Consider the following 23,072-nt stretch of genomic DNA (forward strand, 5'->3'; position numbering starts at 1 on the left):
TTTAGTTTACTTACTGCTTCCCTCTTGCCAAGACTCGAGTACGTTTCATTTGTTAAAATATTCATTTTTTTCCCTGTCCCTTGAAAGGACCGTTACAAATGAAAGCATAAATTGCTTCTAGACAGATCTTTGCTTCCTTCCCACTTGCCTGCAGAAAGCCGTGTACTAACGATTGCAGCGTTTACCTTGTGAATCTGCCAGGTGCTGGGTCATCTGCTGTTTACAGTGTGGAAAAACGACCCGGTAATTTATCTTTTTCTACTTGGACCATTTTCACACACGCACAGGCACCCCCGGCAGACGGAATGGGAGCAGCGGTGGTTTCGAGTCGCCGGCAGTACCTTGGAGCCACGAGCGCAGCATGCACCACGTTCGCTCCGTGCCCCGCCACACTGCTGCTGCTTTATGCCGTACTCGGCATCCCGACCGCTCGTGGCTTCGGGTAAGTGAATGTTTCTGAAGCCATGTCCATGGGGTGATATGATAAAGAGTGAAAATCAGTCCAGGCTCTCTGCTTTCACGTTGTAAGGCACATAATTGCTGTCTCGAGCGATTTCTGTATTTCTAATGAATAGCGAAAGACATTGTTCTGAAGTTAACGTAGTGCAATGTGTCTGCCTTGAGAGAAGTAATCCTGTTTGATAAATCTGAGACGACAAATCGCCACGGTCGTGTTGTAATGCGGAGTTCTGTTTGCAACATGCAGCCTCCTCCCGTGCAGGCTGCCTGACAGTGTGCTGCAGGGACGGGGTCTGGCTTTCTCCGAGTACCTACATGGCAGGAACCCGGCTGGTAGTTGTTTCTTTCTCTGCTAGCTTAATAGATTTTGCTCTTTTAGAGGAGTGCAGTCAATCAGTGACTATAATCTTTCCAACCTAACTACATTTTTCCACTGTTCTCTGAACTTCGAGCTCTGATTTCATGCCTCAGTGAGCTGATGAGTTTTTGTAATTCCTTTATTCCATGTGAATTTTAATATGCAGTAATGGGAGCCCCTTGCCAGGCACTAAATCATACTTAAAGCTTCAGTTGATGCTGTTCCTTGTCTTGGTGGAAGATTTGGGAACACTGCTGTGGTAGTTTACTTGTCAAAGTGGGTATGAAGACACTAATTGTCAACGTTTTACTGAAGCTTCCCACTTAGATGAGATGCTGCAAGGATACATTTGTCTGGGGTGAGGATTGAATCAGAAATACCGAATCCACCGAAAGAGTGGGCAGCATTTTAGCTGTGCATCGTGGAAGCCTTGGAGACAGCTGTCACATGAGGGGGTGAGAGCTGGGGTGAAGAGTAAAAGCTCACACTTGGGCTTCAGGTTCATTACTGGGATGAATGGGATTAATGGGTTTATGACTCTATTGTGAACCAAGAACAGTGTCTAAGCCTAGTGGGTTTGGCCGGCTTAAGAAAGAATCGGCTGCTCGGCAAAAGGAGGTGCTTAAACCTGGTTTTCAGAAGTGCTGAGTGCACGCCAGCCTTTGGCAGTGCAGCTGGTGTTTGTCACGGAGGTGTCCAACCTTGGAGCTGCTCGGCGTGCGGGACGGCGAGGTACCAAAGTGCTGCCCGTGCAGCGAGCGGCCGGGAGCGCTGGGACGAGGGCAGCAGCTAACCGACGGTGCAGATTTTGCCACTGGCCACTTGGCCAGGTGGTTTGGTAGGGCTTGCACAGCCCGAGTTGAAGCCCAGGCTGGTGGCACGTGGGCTGTTTCCCATGCTGGCTGGGTCAGACGTGTCCTGCAGCCAGCCCTCCCGAGTCCTCTGCGGACTTGCTCTCGTCATGGTGCTGTAGAGGACTGATCTGCTCTTGGGCATTGAAGAGCTGGTCAGTTTTCATACAGGATCAATGCCAGTGGGAAACAAGTTCTGAAATCTAGAGGTCGCATGGAAGATTTGATGAGGTCTAACAAGTGTTTATTCTCTTTGGCATGTAGTTTTGCCCAGGTATGGGCCAGGTTGCTCTGTCCTCACAGCTCGGTGGTTTCACACCCTGAAGCTCTCGTGTTGTTGACTGCAGTGGTGAAAAGGAGCCACTCACCCTCGGCAGCGCCACCGGGAGCGTGGCCGGCAGCAGGCATCCCCGCTCCGTCAGCAGCCTGCCGCAGCCCCGCGACTGCGCGCTCTCCACCTGGTCCTCCTGGAGCCGGTGCGATCCCTGCCAGAAGAAAAGGGTGAGTGCTTGTGGTCTAGGTGGGAATCCCGGGAAACCGGGAGGCAGAGCCTCCTCCGAGACCTGTCTGTGGGGTTGGGCACAAACAGCGGGGAGCTGCCGAGGAAAGCCTTGCACAGGTGAGACTGTGGGCTTTGGCTTTCAGGTGGCTTTTAGTTCTTCAGCTCACCACCCCCAGTGCCTCCAGTGCTTTCCAGGCTCACTGTCCTGAGAAGGTGTAAGCCCAGGCTGGTGAAAGCACAGGCAGGAAGCCCAGGCTTTGCAGGGACTTGCCAACACGCTCCGCTTCTTCCAGCATCAGTCGAGGCACCGTCCCCACTAATGGTCCCTCGTGGGACCTGGAGACACTCGGTGCCTCTCAGGATTAAGATGCTTTTTCTCCTCTGCCAGTGAGCATTTTCTACCTGAGAAGCCCCATCAAATGGAAGTAATGATCCCAGCAGCGTAGCGAGCAAAATCCCCATTGCTAGGGGGACCGCTGCTAACGAGTTGGAGAAGCTGTTCCAAGGCTTTAGCGGGAATAACCAGTGATGGGAGATGGGAAGAGTGAAGCTTCGTATCAAAGAGTTAATCTTAAAAGCTGGGAAAAAAACGGAGGGCTAACATATTGGATGGAGTAATTGACTGCTTCGCAGCAGTGTTGTGGGCGGAAAAAAATCCCTAATGATACAGAGGGCCAAGTAAATACACTGACAGAAAATAACAGGGGATGTCGTTACCAGCGCTAATTGAAAGAGAGGAGATGTAACTGAATCCTTCCTTACTCTTGCAAATGCCTGCACTACCCTGTCAGGCTCATTTAAACAAACTGTCAAAGAAAAGCAAACTTTTCCTCATCCCTTCCAATCCTCAGTCCTTCCTCAGTAAAATTAAAACTGTTACAGATCAGAAACCTTTGAAATGAGGCATGTTATTAGCATCCTGCTTCTTTGCTGACACTTTTTTTTCTTTAATATGACAGTGCTCTTTAGATCAGATCTCCCTGACACAAAGTTTGTTTTTTTAACTAGGGAAGCGTAAAATTCACAATTTCTGTACACTTGAGTCAATATTTTTTATTTCATCACAGTACAGATTTGCCCGCCTGGAACAACCTTCTCAGTTCAATGGAGATCCCTGTGATTACCCTGACAAAGAAACCGAGGACTGTGTTACAAACAATCCTTGCAGGAGTAAAGTTAGATGTGAAGGTTTTGTGTGTGCAGTCACAGGTAAGGACTTGGGGAGGGAGATGTGGTGGTGCTGGGGTGGCACCTCTGGCACCACTATGCTGAACTTCCTGCTTCTACAAGAGTTTGCTGGGCCAAGGAGATGTCAGGATTTGGGCCGGGTCCATCCATGCTTGTGTTGTGTTTGCATCAGTGATTGTGAGTGAGCCTGTTGGCCAACACCTGTCAGTATAAAGCATGTCTTTAAAATTTCCAAATAGGAAACTAAACCCCGATTTTATCAGTAAAATCTGGAGCAGAAGCGGATCTGACAGCAACAGAGGATGCACTGGGCATCCTCGAGACGTGCCCAGGAGCACAGCAGGTTATGATGGCATTTCCCTCCATCCCCATCAATGACTAATTAGTCGGGGACACTGTGAGCAGAGTGGGGAAGCAAGGCAGTGGTCAGCTGTATCCAAAATTTGATCAGCCTCTACTTTGCATCTGCCCCCTGGCAGTGGAGTGGAAGGTATGCAGGGAGCAGGGCGTGGGGCAGAGGGGAGCTCAGCACCCGAGACGGGGCAAAGGGGAGCGACGCTGATCTCTGGCCGCCAGGCTACTGGTTCTGGTGAGGCTGAAAAACAACTCGGTAATTACAGTCATGGGAAGGGTGGGGGGGAAATACTGCCATAGACAAGATCTGCTGAACAGTCTCCAGCACGTTTGTTTTATCAAAACTGAAAAGTTCTATCAACTAAAAATTCTATTCTTTTTCATACTTTTAATTATGGTGGGGAGGTTTCTAGGTTGAACAAAGAATTTTAAGATTATGAAAGTTTTGAGCAAAACTGAGCAGATGGAGTTTGGTGATCCATGCAGACAGAGAAGAAATCTTTTCCAGCTAGATTTGAGCCATACGTTACAGTCTTTTATTTTGTTTCTAGACTCGGAGTCAGGGAGTGTGTAACAGTTTTATGAGTAATTTACACCTTGCGTCCTAGGGAGATGCATTACACGGAGGCTGCTCTGTAATGGGGATGATGACTGTGGGGACCAGTCAGATGAAAAAAACTGCAAAGAAGTGTTTAAAAAATGTCACCAGAAGATGGAGCAATACTGGGGAATAGAGAATCTGGCGAAAGGGTGAGTCGGTGACCTTCATGAGATGTTTTCTTAAGGATAAGAATGATCTTATGTGGCTTCAGACATGAACATAGAACACAGCAAGGCTGTCCCAGTGGCTATATCCAGGAGCTGGTTAGGATCCAGCAGCCTTTGGAGTGCTGGTCCACATCCCGGTGGGAAAAGCCTTATTGACTCCGTGAGTCTTTCAGGGAGAGACAATGTGAGCAGAAGTCCCCGGTGTTCCCAGGAGTGCTTGTGCACCCTGCAGAGAGCATCAGCTGAGCTTGCAGATGTGTCCTGCGAGAGCCTGCGCGTGCTCTTTGCATTGCCAGAACTTGGTGAGTGAAGAGGGAAGTGTCGATGCCAAACATTTCTCTAATGTCTGCAGGTACTTGCACTTAAATCAGTCAGTGGGAGAGTTTCAGTAATCCAGTTATTTTGCGCGGAGGTAAGTAAAGTTAGACTTTGGCCGTTTTTAGTCTGTGGGGAGCAGGAATGTCCGAGCAGGAATGTCCTAGCCTTTGGGAACCGAGACACTGCTTCAGGCTGGGCTTTTGAAAGAAAAGCAAAGGAAGGTTTGTTAAAATCTGAGGATAATGTTATATCATTCTTTATAGAGGGACTTAAATCAGCATCTTGGTTTGTCTAAAATCTGAACCCAACTGTGGATTGGTATTTTTGCACAGTATATTGGTTTTGGGAGGGGTCAGCACTTCTGAGTTTTCTTCCACAGCAGTGACAGACAGTGGAATGTGTGTCCTTTGCATGAGTAGGGTAGGATTAGTCTGCGTGCTAGCAAACTCCAACTTTGCGGGGATTAAAATCCATGTCTGAATTGATACACTTTTTGCAGGCTAACAATGTGGCAACTTTCTGTAAGATCAGACTGTGTGAAAAGAGTTTTTCTCATTCTGCAGAAAAAATAAATGCTTTTTACATTAAAAAAGGAAAAGAAAAAAAATCATACAGCAGGGAAAAAATTATCATTTCCTCCTTATTCTCTAGAGATACGGCTGCCACACATGTCATTGCTAACGCTTTGTACTTCTGAGTTTAATCAAAATTAAAAATAATGTTGGACAATTAAAAGAACATGCTTCTCATCTCTTTGAAGCTACAATTGCTCAGTAATTTGCTTTTAGTGGACTTCCCTTCTTTTCAGAGCTGTTCGAAAATTTAGTTAATTTTAGATATCTGTTCTAAAATACAAGTTAGTATTTTACAGCTTCAGAGTCATTATCGTGCATCCCCAAAATTAGGAGAGGCAGATCTAACAGAGAGCTGGGGCACTAACAGGACATGACATGGTCTATTAGTAATTTATCTCTTTTTTTGGTGAAGTTTGATCTAATGACTCTTGTTACAATTTGAGTATGAGTTTGTTGGAGGTGAGTGCCATGTCCTCAGCTGTGTGCCTTCAGGGTGATGCGAGGGTGTCTTGACAGTTAGCAACAGATGGGGTTTTACTGCAACAGATCCCACCAGCAGCAATAGGAAGAGCAAACGATGGGATTTAATCACCTCATCAAAAAAGACTGCAGTGCTACATCCTTTCTTAGAGCAGACAGGTTAAGATTACTGTCCATCATCCACTAAAATCAAGGGGAAATTTCCCAGTAATTTCAAGGAGTAGTTGAACAATTGCTTGAGTACCTTTATTTTTGTTCCCTGAAAATCTGTACTCTTGTCTGCTGACCTCGGGAGGTTCCTTGACCAACCTGGTATGACCGATAAACCAGAACAAAGAAATACAAATGAAAAATTAGTCTGAACTGATCCCATGGGTTGGCAAACCTGTCTTTGAAGATCCTGCTGGGTACTGCTGCCCTACAGTGGGCATTTGGGGATGCTTGGGCTGGGCAGCCTGGTGGGTCAGGGGTTTGGCTGGTCCAGCTGGTTCTGCTCTTCCATGTGGAGTTACAGTAGAGGTTATCAAAGGTGCCGGTGCTGGTGGCAGTAGTGCTGTGCTATGATTCATAGCTGAGTGGTGAAAATTGCCCTTCATATCCATCCAGCTGTCAAAATTCAACTGTCTTTTGCTTTCTTGTTAATCAGTTAGGTTTTTCTGCAGCAGCTGGGTTGGTCAGGCAGCAAAAGGCATTGATGCTTACTTCTAAATGGATGCATCAGCCAAGGCATTTGATGCTTACCTCTAAACTGATGATAATCATAATAATTTGCTGTTATGCTTCCTATACAGGTTAAATATCTTCACAAACAACTTGGAAGGATTAGTTCTTGATCACAGGTACTACGCTGGCGGATGTTCTCCCCATTATATCATGGACACACGATTCAGAAAGCCATACAATGTAGAAAGCTATACACCAGAGGTACGTGCCAGATTTGTCTGCAAGTAAATGTAGGTACGTATATTCCAACAAATGCAGTGTGCAATCCTGATAAAGCTTCGTTACTAAATCATTTTAGAAAAAATGGTGAAATCTGTGAGACCAAATGGGACAAGACTGAATTTAGCCCTACTTCTAGAACATCATCATACCCCACGCACTCTGTGAAGTTGGACACATCCCCTGAAAGTATCCATGTGCACTGGAATGGCAATGTTTCCTTGGACCTTGTCATTGCAAAACCAGAGCCTAACCTTCCCGGTGCCATCTGTCCAGGAGGGCCCAAGAGCCACTCGGTGGGCACTGGGAGGTTAATTTTAGATGGAATTGTAGAGTGCCTGGAGACCCAGGCTGGGAAGGCTGTCCTTGTGCAACCGCCTAGGATTTAGCAGTGCACCACATGCTTTGTGTGAAAGCTTACTTCCGTGGTGCATCAAAGCTGTATTTCAAATATTATATATTTGACCTTAATGCTTGTGATGACATAGCATGGTATTTTGGAGTGTTGCCCACTAGGAAACCTTTTCCTTTTAGAATTCATTCTTTAAATGGTGCCTGTGTTTAAGTTTTCACCTTCTTTGCATAAGAGTGACATATTAAGTAAAAGCCTGAGGTCTTTGCAGTGTGGAGGAGATAGTAGCTTTCCTGCTGCTGTAAATCAAGTATTCTTGCAGCCCCAGTGTTAATAATAATAGTGCTTTGCAATTATACAAAGCTTTTCGTCTTCACAGTGCAAGTATTAATTCACAAGTACATTTGTATCTGTATTGCTTCCCCACGCTTCAGGTATACGATCACTATGCAGGAAATCAGACGTGTTGTTTTTGCTTTCCGTTTAGACCAAAGGCAAATATGAATTTACAATGACTGAATATGACTCCTACTCAAATTATGAAAGCAGTGTCCTGAAGGCAAAAGCTTCGCAGTCGAGCTTCAGCTTTGGTATAAAAATACCAGGAGTGTTTGAACTTGGTTACAATTCAAATGACAACAGGTTCAAGAAGTTCATTCAAAGGATGAAAAGATTTTCTTCAACTGTAAGCACTGCTCTACTTAATTCCCTGCTGACGTGTTACCTCTGTGTGTGTGTGTATCGGTGTGATCCTCACCATCAGGTCGGCAGCCATGACTAGGATAAATGAAATCTTTCCCCCTGATTGGATTTTGCCATTTGCATCGATCGAGTGTTAACTAAGGCCATTACACCTTCATTTGTGTTTACAGCATCCAGGAGCTCTTCATTGTTGGCCGGGGCCCGGACTGCCCAGCCTCCCCCACCCGCCCCAGCTGAGCGCAGTCTGTCCAGTGTCCTGCTGGCCGTCCGCGTTTGGGTTTTTGTAGTGAAGTCACTTAAAAAAATGAAACCAAGAAGCCGGTTCAAATGGCCTCCCCTCCATCCAGTGAACCTGCTAGTGTGAGAGGTACAAGTGGCACTCCTAACAGGCTGTGCATGCTGCGCCCCAGCCGGGGAGGTGCTGAGCACCTGGCCCTGCCAGCCGTTGAAAAGCTGTTGCCAACCGCTGCCACCGCAGTCTGGTGGGAGGCGCCTGGGTGCAGCCAGCACAGTGACTCCTCCAAGGGAACCTGCGCAGGCGGAGCTGGGGCTTAGCTGACGAACCGGGGAGCCCCCAGTTCCCTCTGCCCTACGGGTGGGTCACAGTGACTCCCCAGCACAGAAATCTGGGGTGAAAGGAGGGCAGATGGGATTTCCGCAGTTCCAGGAATTTCCGCACCAGTACACACAGCCCAGAAAGTGGTCTGCAGTGGGGACAGCTGCTGCCTGTGCAGTGTCACCTCACACGTGGGGGCCGTCCCTCCTGTCGGGGGGATCAGCAAGGCAGGGGCTGTCACCACGGTAAATGACAATGCAGCCAAGCTGTTCAACAGTAGGGCAGCCTTGACAGTAGCATGGAGCAGAACGTGCTAGCAGGCCTTCCGAGGGTTTAATTCTAGACTAGCACAGGCCGGTTTACTGCGGCCAGTGTGATCTATCTGCTGAGCACATCATTTGCCAGATCAGGACACACGCACCACGAAATACGGATGGCACAATCACTCCCAGCCTCGTCTGCGGAGATTTGGTCACAACTGTGATCTGATGCACCCTTCAGGCTGGCTGGAGATGCTTTAATCTATAACTCCTAGGACTGCTTTATGAGGTTCAATCTGAGGTAGTGTGCACCATCATTTGATTTCTTTTTTTCATCTGTTACTGCTGTAAACAAAGCTAGCTCTTGTCAGAGGTTTAATAGCATCACTGATCTGTCTCTCCCCTCGGTATGCAGTGCGCTCAGGAACAGCAGAGTATTTATTCCTTGTTGCTATTAAACTTGCATTTGCTTCCTGCAAAGAGGCATTTCCCATGACAAGACCAGAGGTATCTGAGAAGCATTTGCAATAGATATCCAGAAAGAAATGCAATACTAAGTCTTGGATTTTATTATTTAAGCTACAGAGTTCTGTACTGAACCCCGCCATGTGCTTGTCCTGCTGGGCCAGACAACTGGACACTAAATCCTTTGAACATGACAAAAGACCTGTTCTGTTCCTGACTTTTATGCCAGAAAGGGGAGATACTATATTTATCCGTGTACACATGTATCTACACAGAGACATATAAATGCGCGTGTGTGTGTGTTTTCTTCTTTCCTTTCAGTTTTGTTAATGGCATATTGTGTGGATTATAAATATTAATACGGATCAACCAGAGACTTACCATTTCACATATAAATCATCATGATTTCAGATGTCAGAATTTTTCAGGAGGGAGCTTGTGAGAAACAAAGGCTCGTCAACATTATTAAGGGTAGAGCAGTCTCATGGGGTGCTGCTTGTGTCCTTGGAGCCTGGGGGTGTCGGAGCAGAGCCTGGAGCCTGCTTTTCCCCATGTCCCAGTCATGGCCTGAGCCAGCACCCAGCCTGTAATGGGTGGCTCTCCCTCTTCCTTCCTCCCTCTGTAATACCAGTCAGAATCCCGATGCTCAGAAACTAAAATTTTTGGTTTTGCTAAATTAAAAGATTTCCAGTTGAAACTGTTAAATTGAGAAATCCTGAGCAGAGTTAATTATTTAATAGCAAATAGCTGCACATTGCACAGGAGCGACATCCCTCACCCCTTCTGGATTCCCTTGTGTCTCTGCATTTCGTGTAGTCCAGCAAGTTCGTTCACGCCCGCTCTGAGCTGGCTGTTGCTGTTTATAAGCTGAAGCCCCGAGCCCTGATGCTGCATTACGAGTTCCTGCAGAGACTCCATCAGCTCCCGGCAGAGTACAGCTACGGGGAGTACAGGGAGCTCTACAGGGACTACGGGACCCATTACATCACGGAGGCTACCGTCGGTGGCACCTACGAGTATACTTTGGTTGTGAACAGCGACGAGCTGCGAAAGGCAGGTACGTGCATGTGATGGTGGTGCCAAAGCTTTAGGGCCAGCTTTTTTGGGGGGAAAACCCCTCTGTGGGCACCCAGTGATGGTTCAGGTCTGAGGTCTGACGCGAGAGGTGGTAGAAGAAGGAGTCAGCAACATCTCGGAGAAAACCTGCGGGAGGCAGGGGAGTAGAAGTGCTCTGGCAGTGACTGAAGAGCCTGGTTTTCAAAGCATGCTCGGCATCGTGAGCTTCATCTAGCTCTCAAGCTGTGGGTGCTGCCAGTTCACAAAAAAGGGCCCTGTAGCAACTATTTCAGATGACATGTTTTGGAGGCTGACAAGATGCTGAGATGAATGAGAAGCATGTAGCATAATGCTTTTGTTAGCTTTGAAAACCTTTACCTACGTTCTTTTTCCATTGCCTTTCAAATGACAGTTTTGAAACACCTTTAGCCTCAAGAGCTTTTCCAGCGTGTAGGAAACAGTAAATAATTTGCTGGGTGACTCTTGTGCCTGACATCGCTCTTGCTCTTTGACTCTGGCTTCCTTTTTTGCGAGAAATGATGATTGTTGTGTAGGCTAGAGCGAGCCGTGTGACATTAATCAATAGCTGCACTCTCTTATTTATTCATTGGCATGGGAGTGAGTAACTGCCTTCACTGTCTATTTGTGAAAGCATTTAGTGGACTCTGCTCGGTGTGACGCTCAGTCTGTTTGCTCTTCTGCTGGTCTAGGAAGTTGCTTATCCTGTAGTCAGATGCAGCCCGGAGGGACAGCATTTAGATTCAGATATTCAAAACATTAGCACTGCCCAATTTCTCAGCTGTTGGTGTGGGTCCATCACAAGTCACGTTTGCTTGAGCTATTACATACTATTTTTTGCATCAGAACGCTGCCTGTCAGTGTCTGCTGACCTAGACCAGGATTCTGCAGTAGTACCAGTGTTTTCACGCTGGCCCCAGTGCTGAGCTGGGCTGTACGTTCTCACTGGGGTTTGGTAGGTCCAGTCTGAGAATGCAGGCTTTTTCCTTCAAGTCCATCATCATGTTTGTCCTGTTTGTGCTGGAAATCAAGGCTGCTTTTGCAGATCTGGTATCACACGCCAAGTCACATGGTTGGTGCTTGCACTGCTCACACATACAACCCAATATGCTGGATGTGCCTGTGGTTCACAATTCCATACTTTCTGTGGGAAAGAAGGCAGGACAGCGGTCTGGGTTGTGCTGTACAAGGGATGTCACAAAACAGTGGCTCCTGCCTGCAGGTGCTTGTGGACTGTGAACGTTAATAGGGGCCATCATGTGTCAACCCAAAACTCAGTGCGTCCTCTTTGCTGATCAGATGTATGAGGAGAGCGTAAGAACAGGACAGTCATAAAGTGGTACCTGTGTTGTGAGCTCATGTAAACACTTGTGTCATCAAGACAGGAGTTTAGTTTAAAACTTACAGAATTCTGGGAAATGTGGGAGATTACAACACAAAAAAAAACAGAGAAAGAAAAGAGATACCTGAGTGTTGTATCTGGTGTTTCACAATCATAACCGCTTGAATATTCTTGTCAGGACAGCAAGGAGTTTGGAGAAGGACTTTCGGAAAGAACATGTAAAGGATTTGCAAATTTTTACATGCGAGGGAAAAAAAAATATACTAGAGCTTCATGGAGAAACTTCCATGAAAAAAAATTAAGGCTTTTCTGGCAGCAAAGAATTGGAGATGTGAGCTAGCAAAAGGAAGGAAAGCTACGATTACTCTTACAGTGCCTGTCTCCTGATGACGGGGATGGGTGGCGAGTATTCCTTTGTCAAGGACATGTGGCATTTAAGTCACAGGCCAGGCTCCCACCCACTGCAGCTCTGCATAACCCACTACAGCTGAGCTGGTGATTAATAGCCTCCTCTTCCAGCATTTTCCTTGCATTTGCACTTAGTTTCGGAGTTCTATAAAATGTAGAGATTTCATTTCATTTCATATAGATCTGTTAAATATCCCCAAAAAAGCTTCTTCATCTCATCTCCTTTTTTCCCAAAGGAAAAATATTTATTAACTCCCATTTTCTGTGTATGTGGATAGAAAACAGTTGTATTAAAACGCTACAATGTTTTGGTGTATATTTAAGGTTATTCGCTGAGTGATGTCCAGAAGTGTGCACAGCACGGCTTTAACATTGGTGCAAATATTGATGGTGTCTATCTGAAGCTTGGAATGACTGAAGCTGGCTGTAAATCCCTTTTGAAAGAGATTGGAGGTAAGCATGAAACACTTCTGCCATTTAATTTCTAGCCTTTGTCGTAGCAAAAAGAAGATTTTGTGGTCTCGCCTGCCTGAAATATTTCCTCACTCCCTTGCAGCTGCTTTTGGGACCGCTAGGTAACCCCAGGCAAGCTTAACAGAGGTGTAGATATCTCAAAGCTTGGGTTTTGGCAAGTTTTTCTTGGCTGGTTAGATCAGAAATACCGGCTCGGGGTCCCAGGGAAAAGCAGGGACAGATAATCCGTTACCCACCAGGCTGGTGCTGTGTTACCGATCCACGCATCTCTCAGCAGAGGAGCCCAACGCGCCCCTTTTTGCACCCAAAAAAGCCCAAGTGGGGAAAGCAGGGAGGGAAGCGTGTGTGGGAGCCTCAGGGGCCATGCGGGAAGCTGGGGGTGTTGCAGTGGGAGGAGGGCACACCTGAAGGTATGCAGAGGAGAACAGGCAATATTCATGGTGGTGAGGAGCACCTGTGGAAGGGCCTGCGAGCTTGTAGCCACAGAGGAGAAATGTAGGGGAGAGGTAGAGGGTGCATGAGAGGAGGATGGGGGTGTTGCCGCAAGGGAACAGGAGGGACACAGGACACACAGCGTAGGAAACCAGGCGTCAGGTGTGACACACTTGTGGCCTTTTGCCTTTGCCCTCTCAGTGGGGTGGGTCATATACAGGGGTGTTCTGGGTTAGCTTATAACCCCACTGCAATCCCCAAAGAGATACCTGAGCAGAGTTAGCCACTTTCTGAATGCATTTTTGCAGACAGCACCTCCAAAAAACAGTATGTGGAAGATTTCATCGCCCTTGTTCGTGGCGGAGCGAGCGAACACATCACCGCGCTGGCTTACAAAGCCCTGCCAACGGCCGCACTCATGCAGGAGTGGGGAGATGCTGTGCAGTACAACCCTGAAATCATAACGTTAAAGGTACTGTATCCTTCGCTTCATGCAGCCTCACGTAGCTGAGCACCTTGGAGAAGTCTGTGTTTAAATAAACAGGATTTAAAGAAAAACAAAACACACCGGGGAAATTCCTAGGGTAAATAATTGACCTGTATTGTACAGCACAGTTTCGCTAAGACTGGGTTTTCAGAAAATCAAAGGTGTGATGCATTAAAAAGGTGTGGTTGGCAGTACAAGAAGCTTTAACCCTTGCCACTTGGCTGTGCAGATGTGATCTCTTGCTGCCTATCAAGCAGATCAGATGATCCGCCTTCTGTTTTACCAAGGTATCACTTACCAAAAATGTATCTAGCAGCATGTAAGTTAGAAGTGAGCAGAAATATGTAGCAATTCTGCCTCATCGTTTTTAATATCAAAGTAAGTTCACTCTGAGTGAATAGTACAAAGGTGCAAGAGGACATCCTTTTAAACAGGGGTTTGGACTGGTAGTAGTGGAAGTTGATTTTATTATTGTATAATTGGTTTTAATTATAAAATTTAATTTTACGCAAAAATATTTCGATTTGTAAAAGGTGTTTGTTTCTCATTGAAAATTCTGACTTTTCAGTTAAAAAAAAAAAAAAAAAAAGGGTGAATTCTAAAACGTGTGAAGCAAACCAAAACCCATTAATTTGGGAATATAGCCAGTGCCTGTCCGGCGCTCGCTGCAGCGGGGGCAGCTTTCCCAAGCCTCTGGTGCACTGAGCACCTGGGCAGGAGACGACAGGAACTCAACCCTCCGTGCTAGATCCCACGTACAGAAAATTCTCCCACAAGAAATGGTGATGTTCTTTGTCTCGCCTGGCATCAGTGGCCAGGCTGCCCAGTGAAAAAACCCAGACAGTGTAATTTGGATTTGGTATCTATAATCCTTCATTTCCATACCAATATCCCTGTGGGGCTTGAAGATCAAAAGTACCAGCAGAGTGTGACTAAATGTCAGCCCAAGAATGCTTAGTTAGGGAAAACTAAAGCAAATCAGTTCATAAATCATCGGCTGAAGGGACTTGGCAGGTCACTCCTAGTGTATTTTCTCATTTGTATGATCTGAATTCAAAAAGCAAAGTATGGATCACAGATAATTGATGAAGAGTGGATGTACAGCAGTGGGAAATGAGCAATTTTTGTTTCATTGAAACATTCTTCTGTTTCTTGTAGCTTGAGCCTGTGAGGGCAGCGGGGTGCTCCTTCATGCTTACTGGCATCTCTAGAGCAAGGATGGGAATTTGGGATGGATCCTCGGATGGCATGTGCCAGCGTTGTCCCACTGGCATTAGTGGGTGACTGGCAGTATTGAGACCACACTTTAACTTCCTCTTGTGTTCAGGAAAAAAATTAACGAGCGGGTCAAAGTCTCCTTGGTCCCTGCTGCATGTCCGCCGTGTTGTGCCCCCACTTACCTCCTCCCACCGAACCCCTCTGCCGATGCAGATCACAGTCCTCTCTCTTCTGAAGGCAGTGGAAACCCTTACCTGGGCTTCACACAGAGAGAAATCGCCCTTGAAATGCAGTAGTAGTGGAAGTTGATTTTATTGTTGTATAATTGGTTTTAATTATAAAATTTAATTTTAGGCAAAAATCTTTCTATTTTGCCTATTTGCACCGTTGCACGGTGAAAGTGCAAATTGGAATGGCCATGACCATGTGCCTCCGGCTGTCCTGTGTAGAAGGAATGGAGGAGATTTTTGGGGGTGCATTTTTGGGGGTATCTTTTTTAAATCCGAGTAAGAGAGCACTCAGGAAAGGTAAGTTTGAGCAAATTTGATCTAAAAATATCGATATCAGGGAAGTGGATGAGGAAGGATTTAATGAATCTTCTGTGAAGCTTTGCCCATTTGTCAACTAATGGTAGGGCTGTTGTATTGTGTCGTGCGTTTACAACTGCTTTGGTGGTGTAAACCCAGGGGAGGATCCCTGTAAGTATTCCTGACATCCCTGCCGTGTTCTCCATGAGGTTTAAGGAAATACCAATTGGAAATCTGGAGCCTGTACCACAAAGCCTTAATTTCCCTCTCCAGCTGTGCCGCCACCGACCCTGCGATGCTCGCACCATCCTGAACTTGCAGTCGAGTGCGGTTTCTTCCCTCCCTTTAGGCAGAGCCGCTGTATCAGCTGGTGACTCCGGCTGACTTCGCCAATGCAATCACAATAAAAGAAAACCTGCGACGGGCTCTGGAGGAGTTTCAGCTGGAGACCAGTTCTTGTCGCTGTGCCCCGTGCCATGGCAATGGCATCCCCTTTTTGCAAGGTAGAAAGATTTTGCACCTCTCCTTTACCCTATAAGAGAAATGTGCTTGGGATTCGTGGGGAGTGAGGAATCTCGGCGCATAATCTGCTCTTTAGTTTCTCCTGTAATTTCTTTTTCAGGTAATTAATTTATTTTGCTCTAAGTTGGTCTATTTGTAGAGTGCCACTGGTAAGTAAAGGCAGTAAAGTCAAGGGATGTGTCTTTTTAATGGGAGTGACCATCTGTATCAGTTTTGTGGAAGAATTTGTTCCTTCTCAATTATGCATTAAAAAAAAAAAAAAACTTGACATCTTTAAGCCTCCTCCTTTGCTTTCAAGATTGCTTCCATCCTCCTGGAGAAGCGACTACTGCCTCAGCATTAATTAGTGTTTGTAAAAGTGTTCTGAAGATGAAAAGCACCATATAAGTGCCAAGCACAGTTATCACCGTCACCTCCCCCCATTTCCAGTAGAAGCTGTCCTTTGTAAGCAGGCTGTGATTTAAAAATGAAGGGGGAAAATCATCAAATTGAATGAAAACTGCACTGCCTAAACAGAGATATGTGAGGTGATGAGAGCTTCTAACAAAGGGACTATTTTGTCAAGTGCCTAATTCCAATCTGCATCTACAGAAATCCTGATGAGAAATGTTATCTTCTAAATCCATCTAATGCAGAAATGATTGCTTCAGGTACCAGCTAGTTGATTGTAGCACTTAAAGGATTTGTCTGATGATTACCCTTGTTTAAATAACTTTTTAGGAGCTGAGTCAGGTTAGCGTTTCATTTAGGATCTCCTCAACAAGAGGTTTTAAGGGGCCGTTTGTTTTCCTGGGTGGGAGCCATCCTGCAGGATCCTGCCATGGGATGCGCACCGCAGTCAGAGCAAGTTACGGGGACTTTGGCCCAGGTCCCAGCCGGGACGCTCCTGTCCCGGGTTTGCTCCCTTCAGCTCTCCCAGGATAGCTCCTTCGGAGAGGAGCAGGGGGCTGCGTGGTGCCCCGTGCCGGCTCGCTGCGCCGGTGTAGCTGCGGTTGAATGAGGCGCAGCCGCAGGAGAGGTGAGAGGGGCGGCAGCGCCGGCCACAGCTCCCCTGCCTTGCGGCTCTTCTGTGCTTTCACCGTCGGAGAGAAATTCTGACGGTTCGCCCTTCCTCGCTGAAGATGAAGTACTGAAAAGAAATGGGTGTCTGCAGGGAGATGTGACGTGAAGTCTCTAAACCCACCGTCTCTGCTTACTTTCAGGAACCGAGTGTGAATGCTTGTGTCCCCTGGGCTACAGTGGCACTGCCTGCCAGGGCAGCGGGAGGGGAGGTAAGAGGTTCCCCAGGCCTGGGGCAGGCCCGGCTGTGGTCAGGAGTGTCCGGGGATGGCGGCGGATGGACGGGCAGCAGTGCCCAGTGCTGGCTGTCCCCACTCTGCCCGGCACAAGGGGTCAGGGTCCTGCAGAAGTGACAGACAGACTGTGCCTGCCCTCTTCTACATTTCGTTGCACTCGGGAAAAGGTGGCTTTACTTCAGCAGTTCAAAGCTGCATAAACGTGCCTCGCAATTGTATTATAATACAAAGTCCTGCTTAATTTACAATCCATGGCGAGCCTCAGGTCTTCTCCATCAGCTCTGTTTCCTAAGTTTTTCCCTTTGATACAGCCAGTGTGATGCAAACTGTTTTCCCCCAGATATGCTACCATGCATTTTAATCTTAAAATCTGATTATGTTGTTTTGAAGCATTTACTAATGCTTCTTGGTCACTTTGTATCGCTGCTTTCTCCTGACTGATGTTCTTAACTCCTTCCAGTTTAGGATGATCTGTGAATTTAATCATTTTGTTTACTTCTTCCAGCTCATTAATTTAGATGCTGAATAATGCCAGATCTCAGGCACTCAGAGCTCTGGCACCATCCCACAATTTGATGCACTGCGTTTATCACTGGCCTTTGTTTACAGTCTTTTATCCAGTTCTTATTCTGCATGACTGTGTCCTAACTAAACCAGGCTGAAATACATTTTAAGCCAAGATTTCACTCAGAAGGGGATCAATTTTGTAGGTGTTCCTTAGGAAGTCCATGGAGCCTTAAACTGTGGAGTCACTTACACCTTGTTCCAGTCTGCTTACCACACGTGTAATCGCATCCAGTCCTCCCAGAGACTCACATCCATCCACTTGTCAGCATGCAACTGCCTTTCTCACTCCCCTTCCCTCCTTTTAGGTATTGCCTCCACGTGTAGCTCCATGATGCTCAGGATTTTGAGTTCATATCACTCATGTGTTCAGGGTCCAGAAGAAACAGTGTAATAGGAAAAGCAATGGATGGAAAGCTGAATATTTAAGCTGGTTTTCATTGAAGACGAACATGCTAACGTTTCCCCTCGCACCTCAAGATGTGGCTGACACAAGTTTAGTTACTGTTTTTCTTACCTAGGCTTGGACTAAGTGAGAGAGAGAAGCGTCCTACAAGCAGATTTAAAACTAATTGATATTTTTTCCCTTGTCCTTGCTGCAGAAAGCGTAGTTTGGACAAACACCAGCAATGCTGAACAGAGAATGAACATCTTTGAAACAATCATTTATTGTTAATGAGTCAACGACGTTGTTAGTGGTGTGGACAGGGGCAGAGCTGTTTGTATTTAAATGAGATTCGGGGAAGCTGACAGCTCTTCCCATCTAAAGAACTGCTTTATTCTGACAGTCCTTTCTGGCTTTGGGTTTTTTTTCCAGATGCTGCTATTAATGGAAACTGGGGTTGCTGGGCCAGCTGGTCTCCCTGTTCAGGAGGTCAACGAACAAGGAGACGACAGTGCAACAACCCTCTCCCACAAAACGGTGGTTCGTCGTGCTCAGGACCAGATACTGAGTCAGCTGCTTGCTAGAGGGAATCATTAAGAACTTACACAAAACTGCCGAGTGGTTTGCAGACTGAGTGGGAAGATGTCAGCTGACTGGCTGCTGAGCTGGCCTCGCTCTGCTGATGGGTCTCATCCAGGGGCGCGGAAGTTGGAAACATTTCAGGAGACGCTGGGAGCTGGGTGTGTGTTATGAATCACACCTTCAGCCACGCTTTGCAGTTGTCCCATGGGATTGAATGTGCTTACTGTTCTTAATATTTTGACTTTTCTCTGTCTTTATTGCAATGGGCTAACCGAGACAAGCTTTATCTCCAGCCTTATTTGATAGCTGCATGATTTTAAATTTTACTGTTCCATTGAGATAAGAAAAGACTGTTTGATCTTACATGCACCAGAATGTGCGCTAATACGTGGCTTCTGTGAAGACAGCTGTGTCATGTGGAGCAAAATACAGTGTATTAAAGTCTAAATCACAATGAGCACAATAGTATCTAATGTGACATTTAAAGCTGCTCTGCCTCACTACCCAGTTTCCCAATTTATCCTAGTTAACGTAAATTGTCGTATCGTCGTTGTATTAGAAACTGTCTTGAAGGAGTAAAAACCAAATTGTGAAGAACAGTCTGTGACACCAAAGTGTTTGTAGGCTATATAGTGGTTTTACTGCTTCCTCCGGGGTGTTTCTGAAGTAGAACTGATACGTGGAGAGTGTTAGATACATCCTGCTGTGCTCAGATGCACCGATGCTCTGGTTCCTTGGGAAGGGGAGGGAAGGACACAGGGATGCTACTGGGACGGGGAGCTGGAAAGAAGTTGCTGTGCCTTGTGTTGCTTGGGGCTGTTGGAAGGCAGGAGAGATGGCTGCACTTGCAGGAGAGGCTGTACCTGGACTAGGGGCTGCCACTCCGGGATGCCAGGACCCTCCGCTGGGGCGGGATGAGCAGCCAGCTTTTCTGCCGTGGGCAGGATGAATGGAATGTTTTGGAACAAATGTCTTTGCACATCCCCTGAAATCTTCCACCCTTAGTAGTTGCCTCTGGCCCAAACAGGCTCTGGTTGATCAGGTTGATCCCGCGAGAGGCTGGATTTCGGCAGCTGCATTGCTAGTCCACCCTGGTTAGGACATCTGAGATGGAGAGAGTTTGCTATGGATAGAGCCAAAGCAAAGTGAATGGTTTGCACTTTGTTACTGTTCCTGGAGCCAGGTCAAACAAATGAGGAACTTGTAATACTGTGCCCTGTTTCATGACTGACCTGAGCCTGGAGCGTTCCAGGAACCTGCCTCCTGCCGTTTTGTTGGTGGTTAATGATTTTTGCAAAGGCATTGGTGGCACAATAACTTTGCTCCAGAAAACGATTCCACCAGTGCAAAGTTGTTTGTAAGTGTTTTAAGTCTTCTAACATCTGCAAGGTCAAACACTCTTCCGACGGTTTTTAGACATGCTGGTGATGATGGGTTGGTATCACCAGTTTCTCTCCTTTCAGACTGACACTGTCTAAATGTAATTCTTACAAGAACAGCTCAGGCTCTCTGACATCTGAACAATGGAACATGCATTTAGTTGTAGCCCTCATGCCGCCTCCACACTTATCAACAAGGTTTCTGTGACAGCTTTAAGAAAGGAAGAGCACGTTGCATATGTAAAAGAAGAGTGCTCTGTGCTCATGATGGGCTTCGTAATTGAGCTGCCAACCCCAAACATTTCCGTTAACCACTGCGTAACTGTGGTATCTTTTGTGTGATGGAAATTTGCCAAGAGGTTCATTTCAGATCATGGTCAAAGAGGTCACTGCTTAGACCAGGTATGATCTTCAAAGCTTTTTAAAGGGACACGGTGGAAGCTCTTCAGCAGAGGACCCTGCTCATGGTTCATGGGTGCCTGTGAGGACATGTACTGGTGCGGTTGCCTGCCCTTCTTGAGAAGCATCAATGTAATCTGGTTAAGGAACTTTCTCAGGTGAGTTGAGTGGCTTTTGTAGATTTAACCACCTTTCCTGATCACCAAGCTGGACTAAGCACTCTGACGTAGCCATAGCATCTGTCCACTGCTGTGGTGAGCAGAGCCAAATGGAGCGACCTGAGCTGGGACTGCTGTTCCCGGAATTGAAAAGCCCCGATTTCGTGAAGTGACAGTGCCTGGGTTTGGCTATTTCAGAGGTTTTTTGGAGGAAGAGAGGAGAGATTTGGCAGTCTTCAAGATCAGCAGGATAGTCAACTGACATATGGTTTAAGTAGTGGTTGAACACTGAGCCTATCGGCTTAGAAGCCTCCCATAAAGGACATAACTTTATCTTGTCCTTGCGATTTTGTGCTTTGATTCAACTAATGATTTATTATGACCTAGAGGGTAATAAAAAATACTATGCTGAAGCTTTTATTGTTTCATTTTGGTACACATTAAATTTTGGTACTGTCTTTTACTGGCGTTTCTAACATCCACATTCGGTGTAAGTTCAGATTAATGGCCCACGTATGAAAACTTGGAAAGGCTGCGGGCAGGCTGCGTGCGTGCTCAGCACAGGCTGGGCGGCTCTAGCCCATTTCTCTGGTTAAGACACTTGTCTCGATGGGCTGTTTCACAAGCAGTTTGCTTGTGGAAAAAAAGAAAGAAACTGGGTGAACGTGGAGAAGCTGGATTTTCTCCACCCTCCTGCTTGGAGATGTTGCTGCTGTGACGTGTGCTGGATGCAGTCAGAACAGCTTGGGAAGCTCCCAAAGGGTATTTTAGGTAAGTTGTAATTGTCACATCCAGCTTTCCCAGGACAAAACCAACTTGACTCTTGCAGCCCCTAACATCTCCATCAGAGGCGGGTAAGTCAGACTGGTTTCCAGCCTGGATTTGCTTGTTCCCTGTCTTTTCACATCACACAGACACTTCACATTTACCTGTGAGGGTGGAGCGTGGTCTAGGCTGTGGCTGGGGACTTGCAAACCACGCGGTAGCTGTAGTATTGCTAAATCGCTGTACCATGCTCCTGTTTCTCCTGCAATCAGACGAGTATAGTTGTTCCTCCCCAGGTTCTCTCCCAGATGGAGAGATTTTGCTGAAAGCAGCCCAGCAAGTCCATGCAGAGGAGTCAGTTCCCACATCTCCAACTCCTAATCCTTCTACCTTGATGGCTGAAGAACCCAGTGAGCACCAAAGATTGCAGGTCAGATGATGCCTGCAGATATGTCTTGCTTTTATAACCTATTTTCACACGCCTCTGCTTCTGTAAATCAACAAAGCTAGAGATGAAGATAGTAGTTATTACCATTATGAGCATACATTTTTTACTTATTTGTAATGTGAGTCTGCTGTGGTGGACACGACAGAGCAGCACAAGAAATGCCAGTCCCTCCCCAAACTGTCCAGAATCCGGCGTTTCTTTTGTTTCAGGTTTTTCTGTGGTAGGATTAAATGTTTTGTCTCTTCCCGTGCTTCTGAATTACACTGTGTAAAAAGGAAGGCAAAAATTTTTGAGCTGCTCCTCTCCTGCTGGGGAATTTTTGCCTGCTCTAAAGTGGCAGGCTCGGAGGGATGCAGGCGTCAGGGTAGTTGGCGTGACATTGACCCTGAGGTGGAAAACAGCTCTGTCTCAAGCACTGCCCTTATCTGCTCCTCTGTTAGCTGGTTATCTGGAGCCTGCACCTTGCAACCTCAGGTGTATTGTCATCAATCACTGGCATTTTTCTGTTGCATACCAGTTCCTCTCTGCCCTTCCTTTGTTAATAACCCCGTTTGCCTATATCCATAAAAATATCTGATTGTGATACCATTTATCCAAAGCACCATACATCCATCATGTACTTATGAGTGAGATAAACAAGGTCTCCTGGGAAATATGCCGCAAGAAATATATAGGATAAATAACTATATCAAATGTATGTCAGTGCGCAAGAGGGGAAAATCCATTCATTAAACCCAGGGTGGAACTGCAGTGGTTTATTGTACCCTCTAAGCTTTTAGTTTAAGTAAGAAACGTACATTTTTGCTGCTTATCTCATCTAGCACAACTCTCATGCTGGCCACTTCAGCGTGAGATATATTAGCTTCTTTGACTGGCGTTGTAAATGTGTAATTGCTCATAATCTTTTCTCTTTTTTTCTTCCCCCCAGACCGTACAGGCAGCTTTTCCCTTTCTTTTGACTTCAGCTCGCTGCTCCCAAGTTTCAGCCACGTAGATGGATGCGGCGGGGGACTGGAGTGGGAGGAGAGGGGCTGCTGCCAAGCCGCTTTGGTGTTTGGAGGGAACCCCTGGGATTGTGTTTCATTGTCCTGGGCAGCGAGGTGAACGATGAGAACAAACAACTGCAGGTAAATTTCTGCTCTTATTTATATGTGCTTCGTGGTAGTATTTCATACGCAGTTTCTTTAATCACTTGGATTTATTCTTTTTTTTTGCGGTTCTCCAGCCTGTTGTCTGGCCTTCCAGAAGCGGCTGTAGAAGCCAAGGGTGCAGGTCACCCTCCCGCAAGCCCCATCCCTCCCCAGCCTCCAAGGCACCAGATCTTTCTGTTCATTGATTTCTTCCCTCTGGTCACAAAAGAGGTGTGCTCGGCTCTAACTGGGGTGGCTTTACGCTCGTTTACTCCCAGGCCTTTCCGCGAAGCCGAAGCAGTGGGTGTGGAGCTGAGAATCACCTGGGAGCCAAACTGGTCCTTGGGGTAAAA

The 23,072-nt window shown here is 46.6% G+C and overlaps 1 protein-coding gene across 1 annotated transcript; it reads left to right on the forward strand.

Moving 5' to 3' along the window:
* The first annotated feature begins 214 nt into the window (after nt 1-214).
* On the forward strand, nt 215-19,039 carry C8B (complement C8 beta chain). Its single transcript, XM_037404790.1, has 12 exons — nt 215-442; nt 2,016-2,169; nt 3,238-3,379; nt 4,321-4,462; nt 6,645-6,777; nt 7,635-7,832; nt 9,947-10,187; nt 12,279-12,407; nt 13,169-13,332; nt 15,442-15,595; nt 16,817-16,885; nt 18,291-19,039. Exons 1-12 carry the CDS (start codon nt 306-308, stop codon nt 18,440-18,442), a joined length of 1,815 nt encoding a protein of 604 aa, XP_037260687.1. The 5' UTR covers nt 215-305; the 3' UTR covers nt 18,443-19,039.
* The last annotated feature ends 4,033 nt before the right edge of the window (nt 19,040-23,072 follow it).

Source organism: Falco rusticolus, chromosome 11 (genome assembly GCF_015220075.1).
Source record: "Falco rusticolus isolate bFalRus1 chromosome 11, bFalRus1.pri, whole genome shotgun sequence".
In the NCBI taxonomy this organism is placed as follows: Eukaryota; Metazoa; Chordata; class Aves; order Falconiformes; family Falconidae; genus Falco; species Falco rusticolus.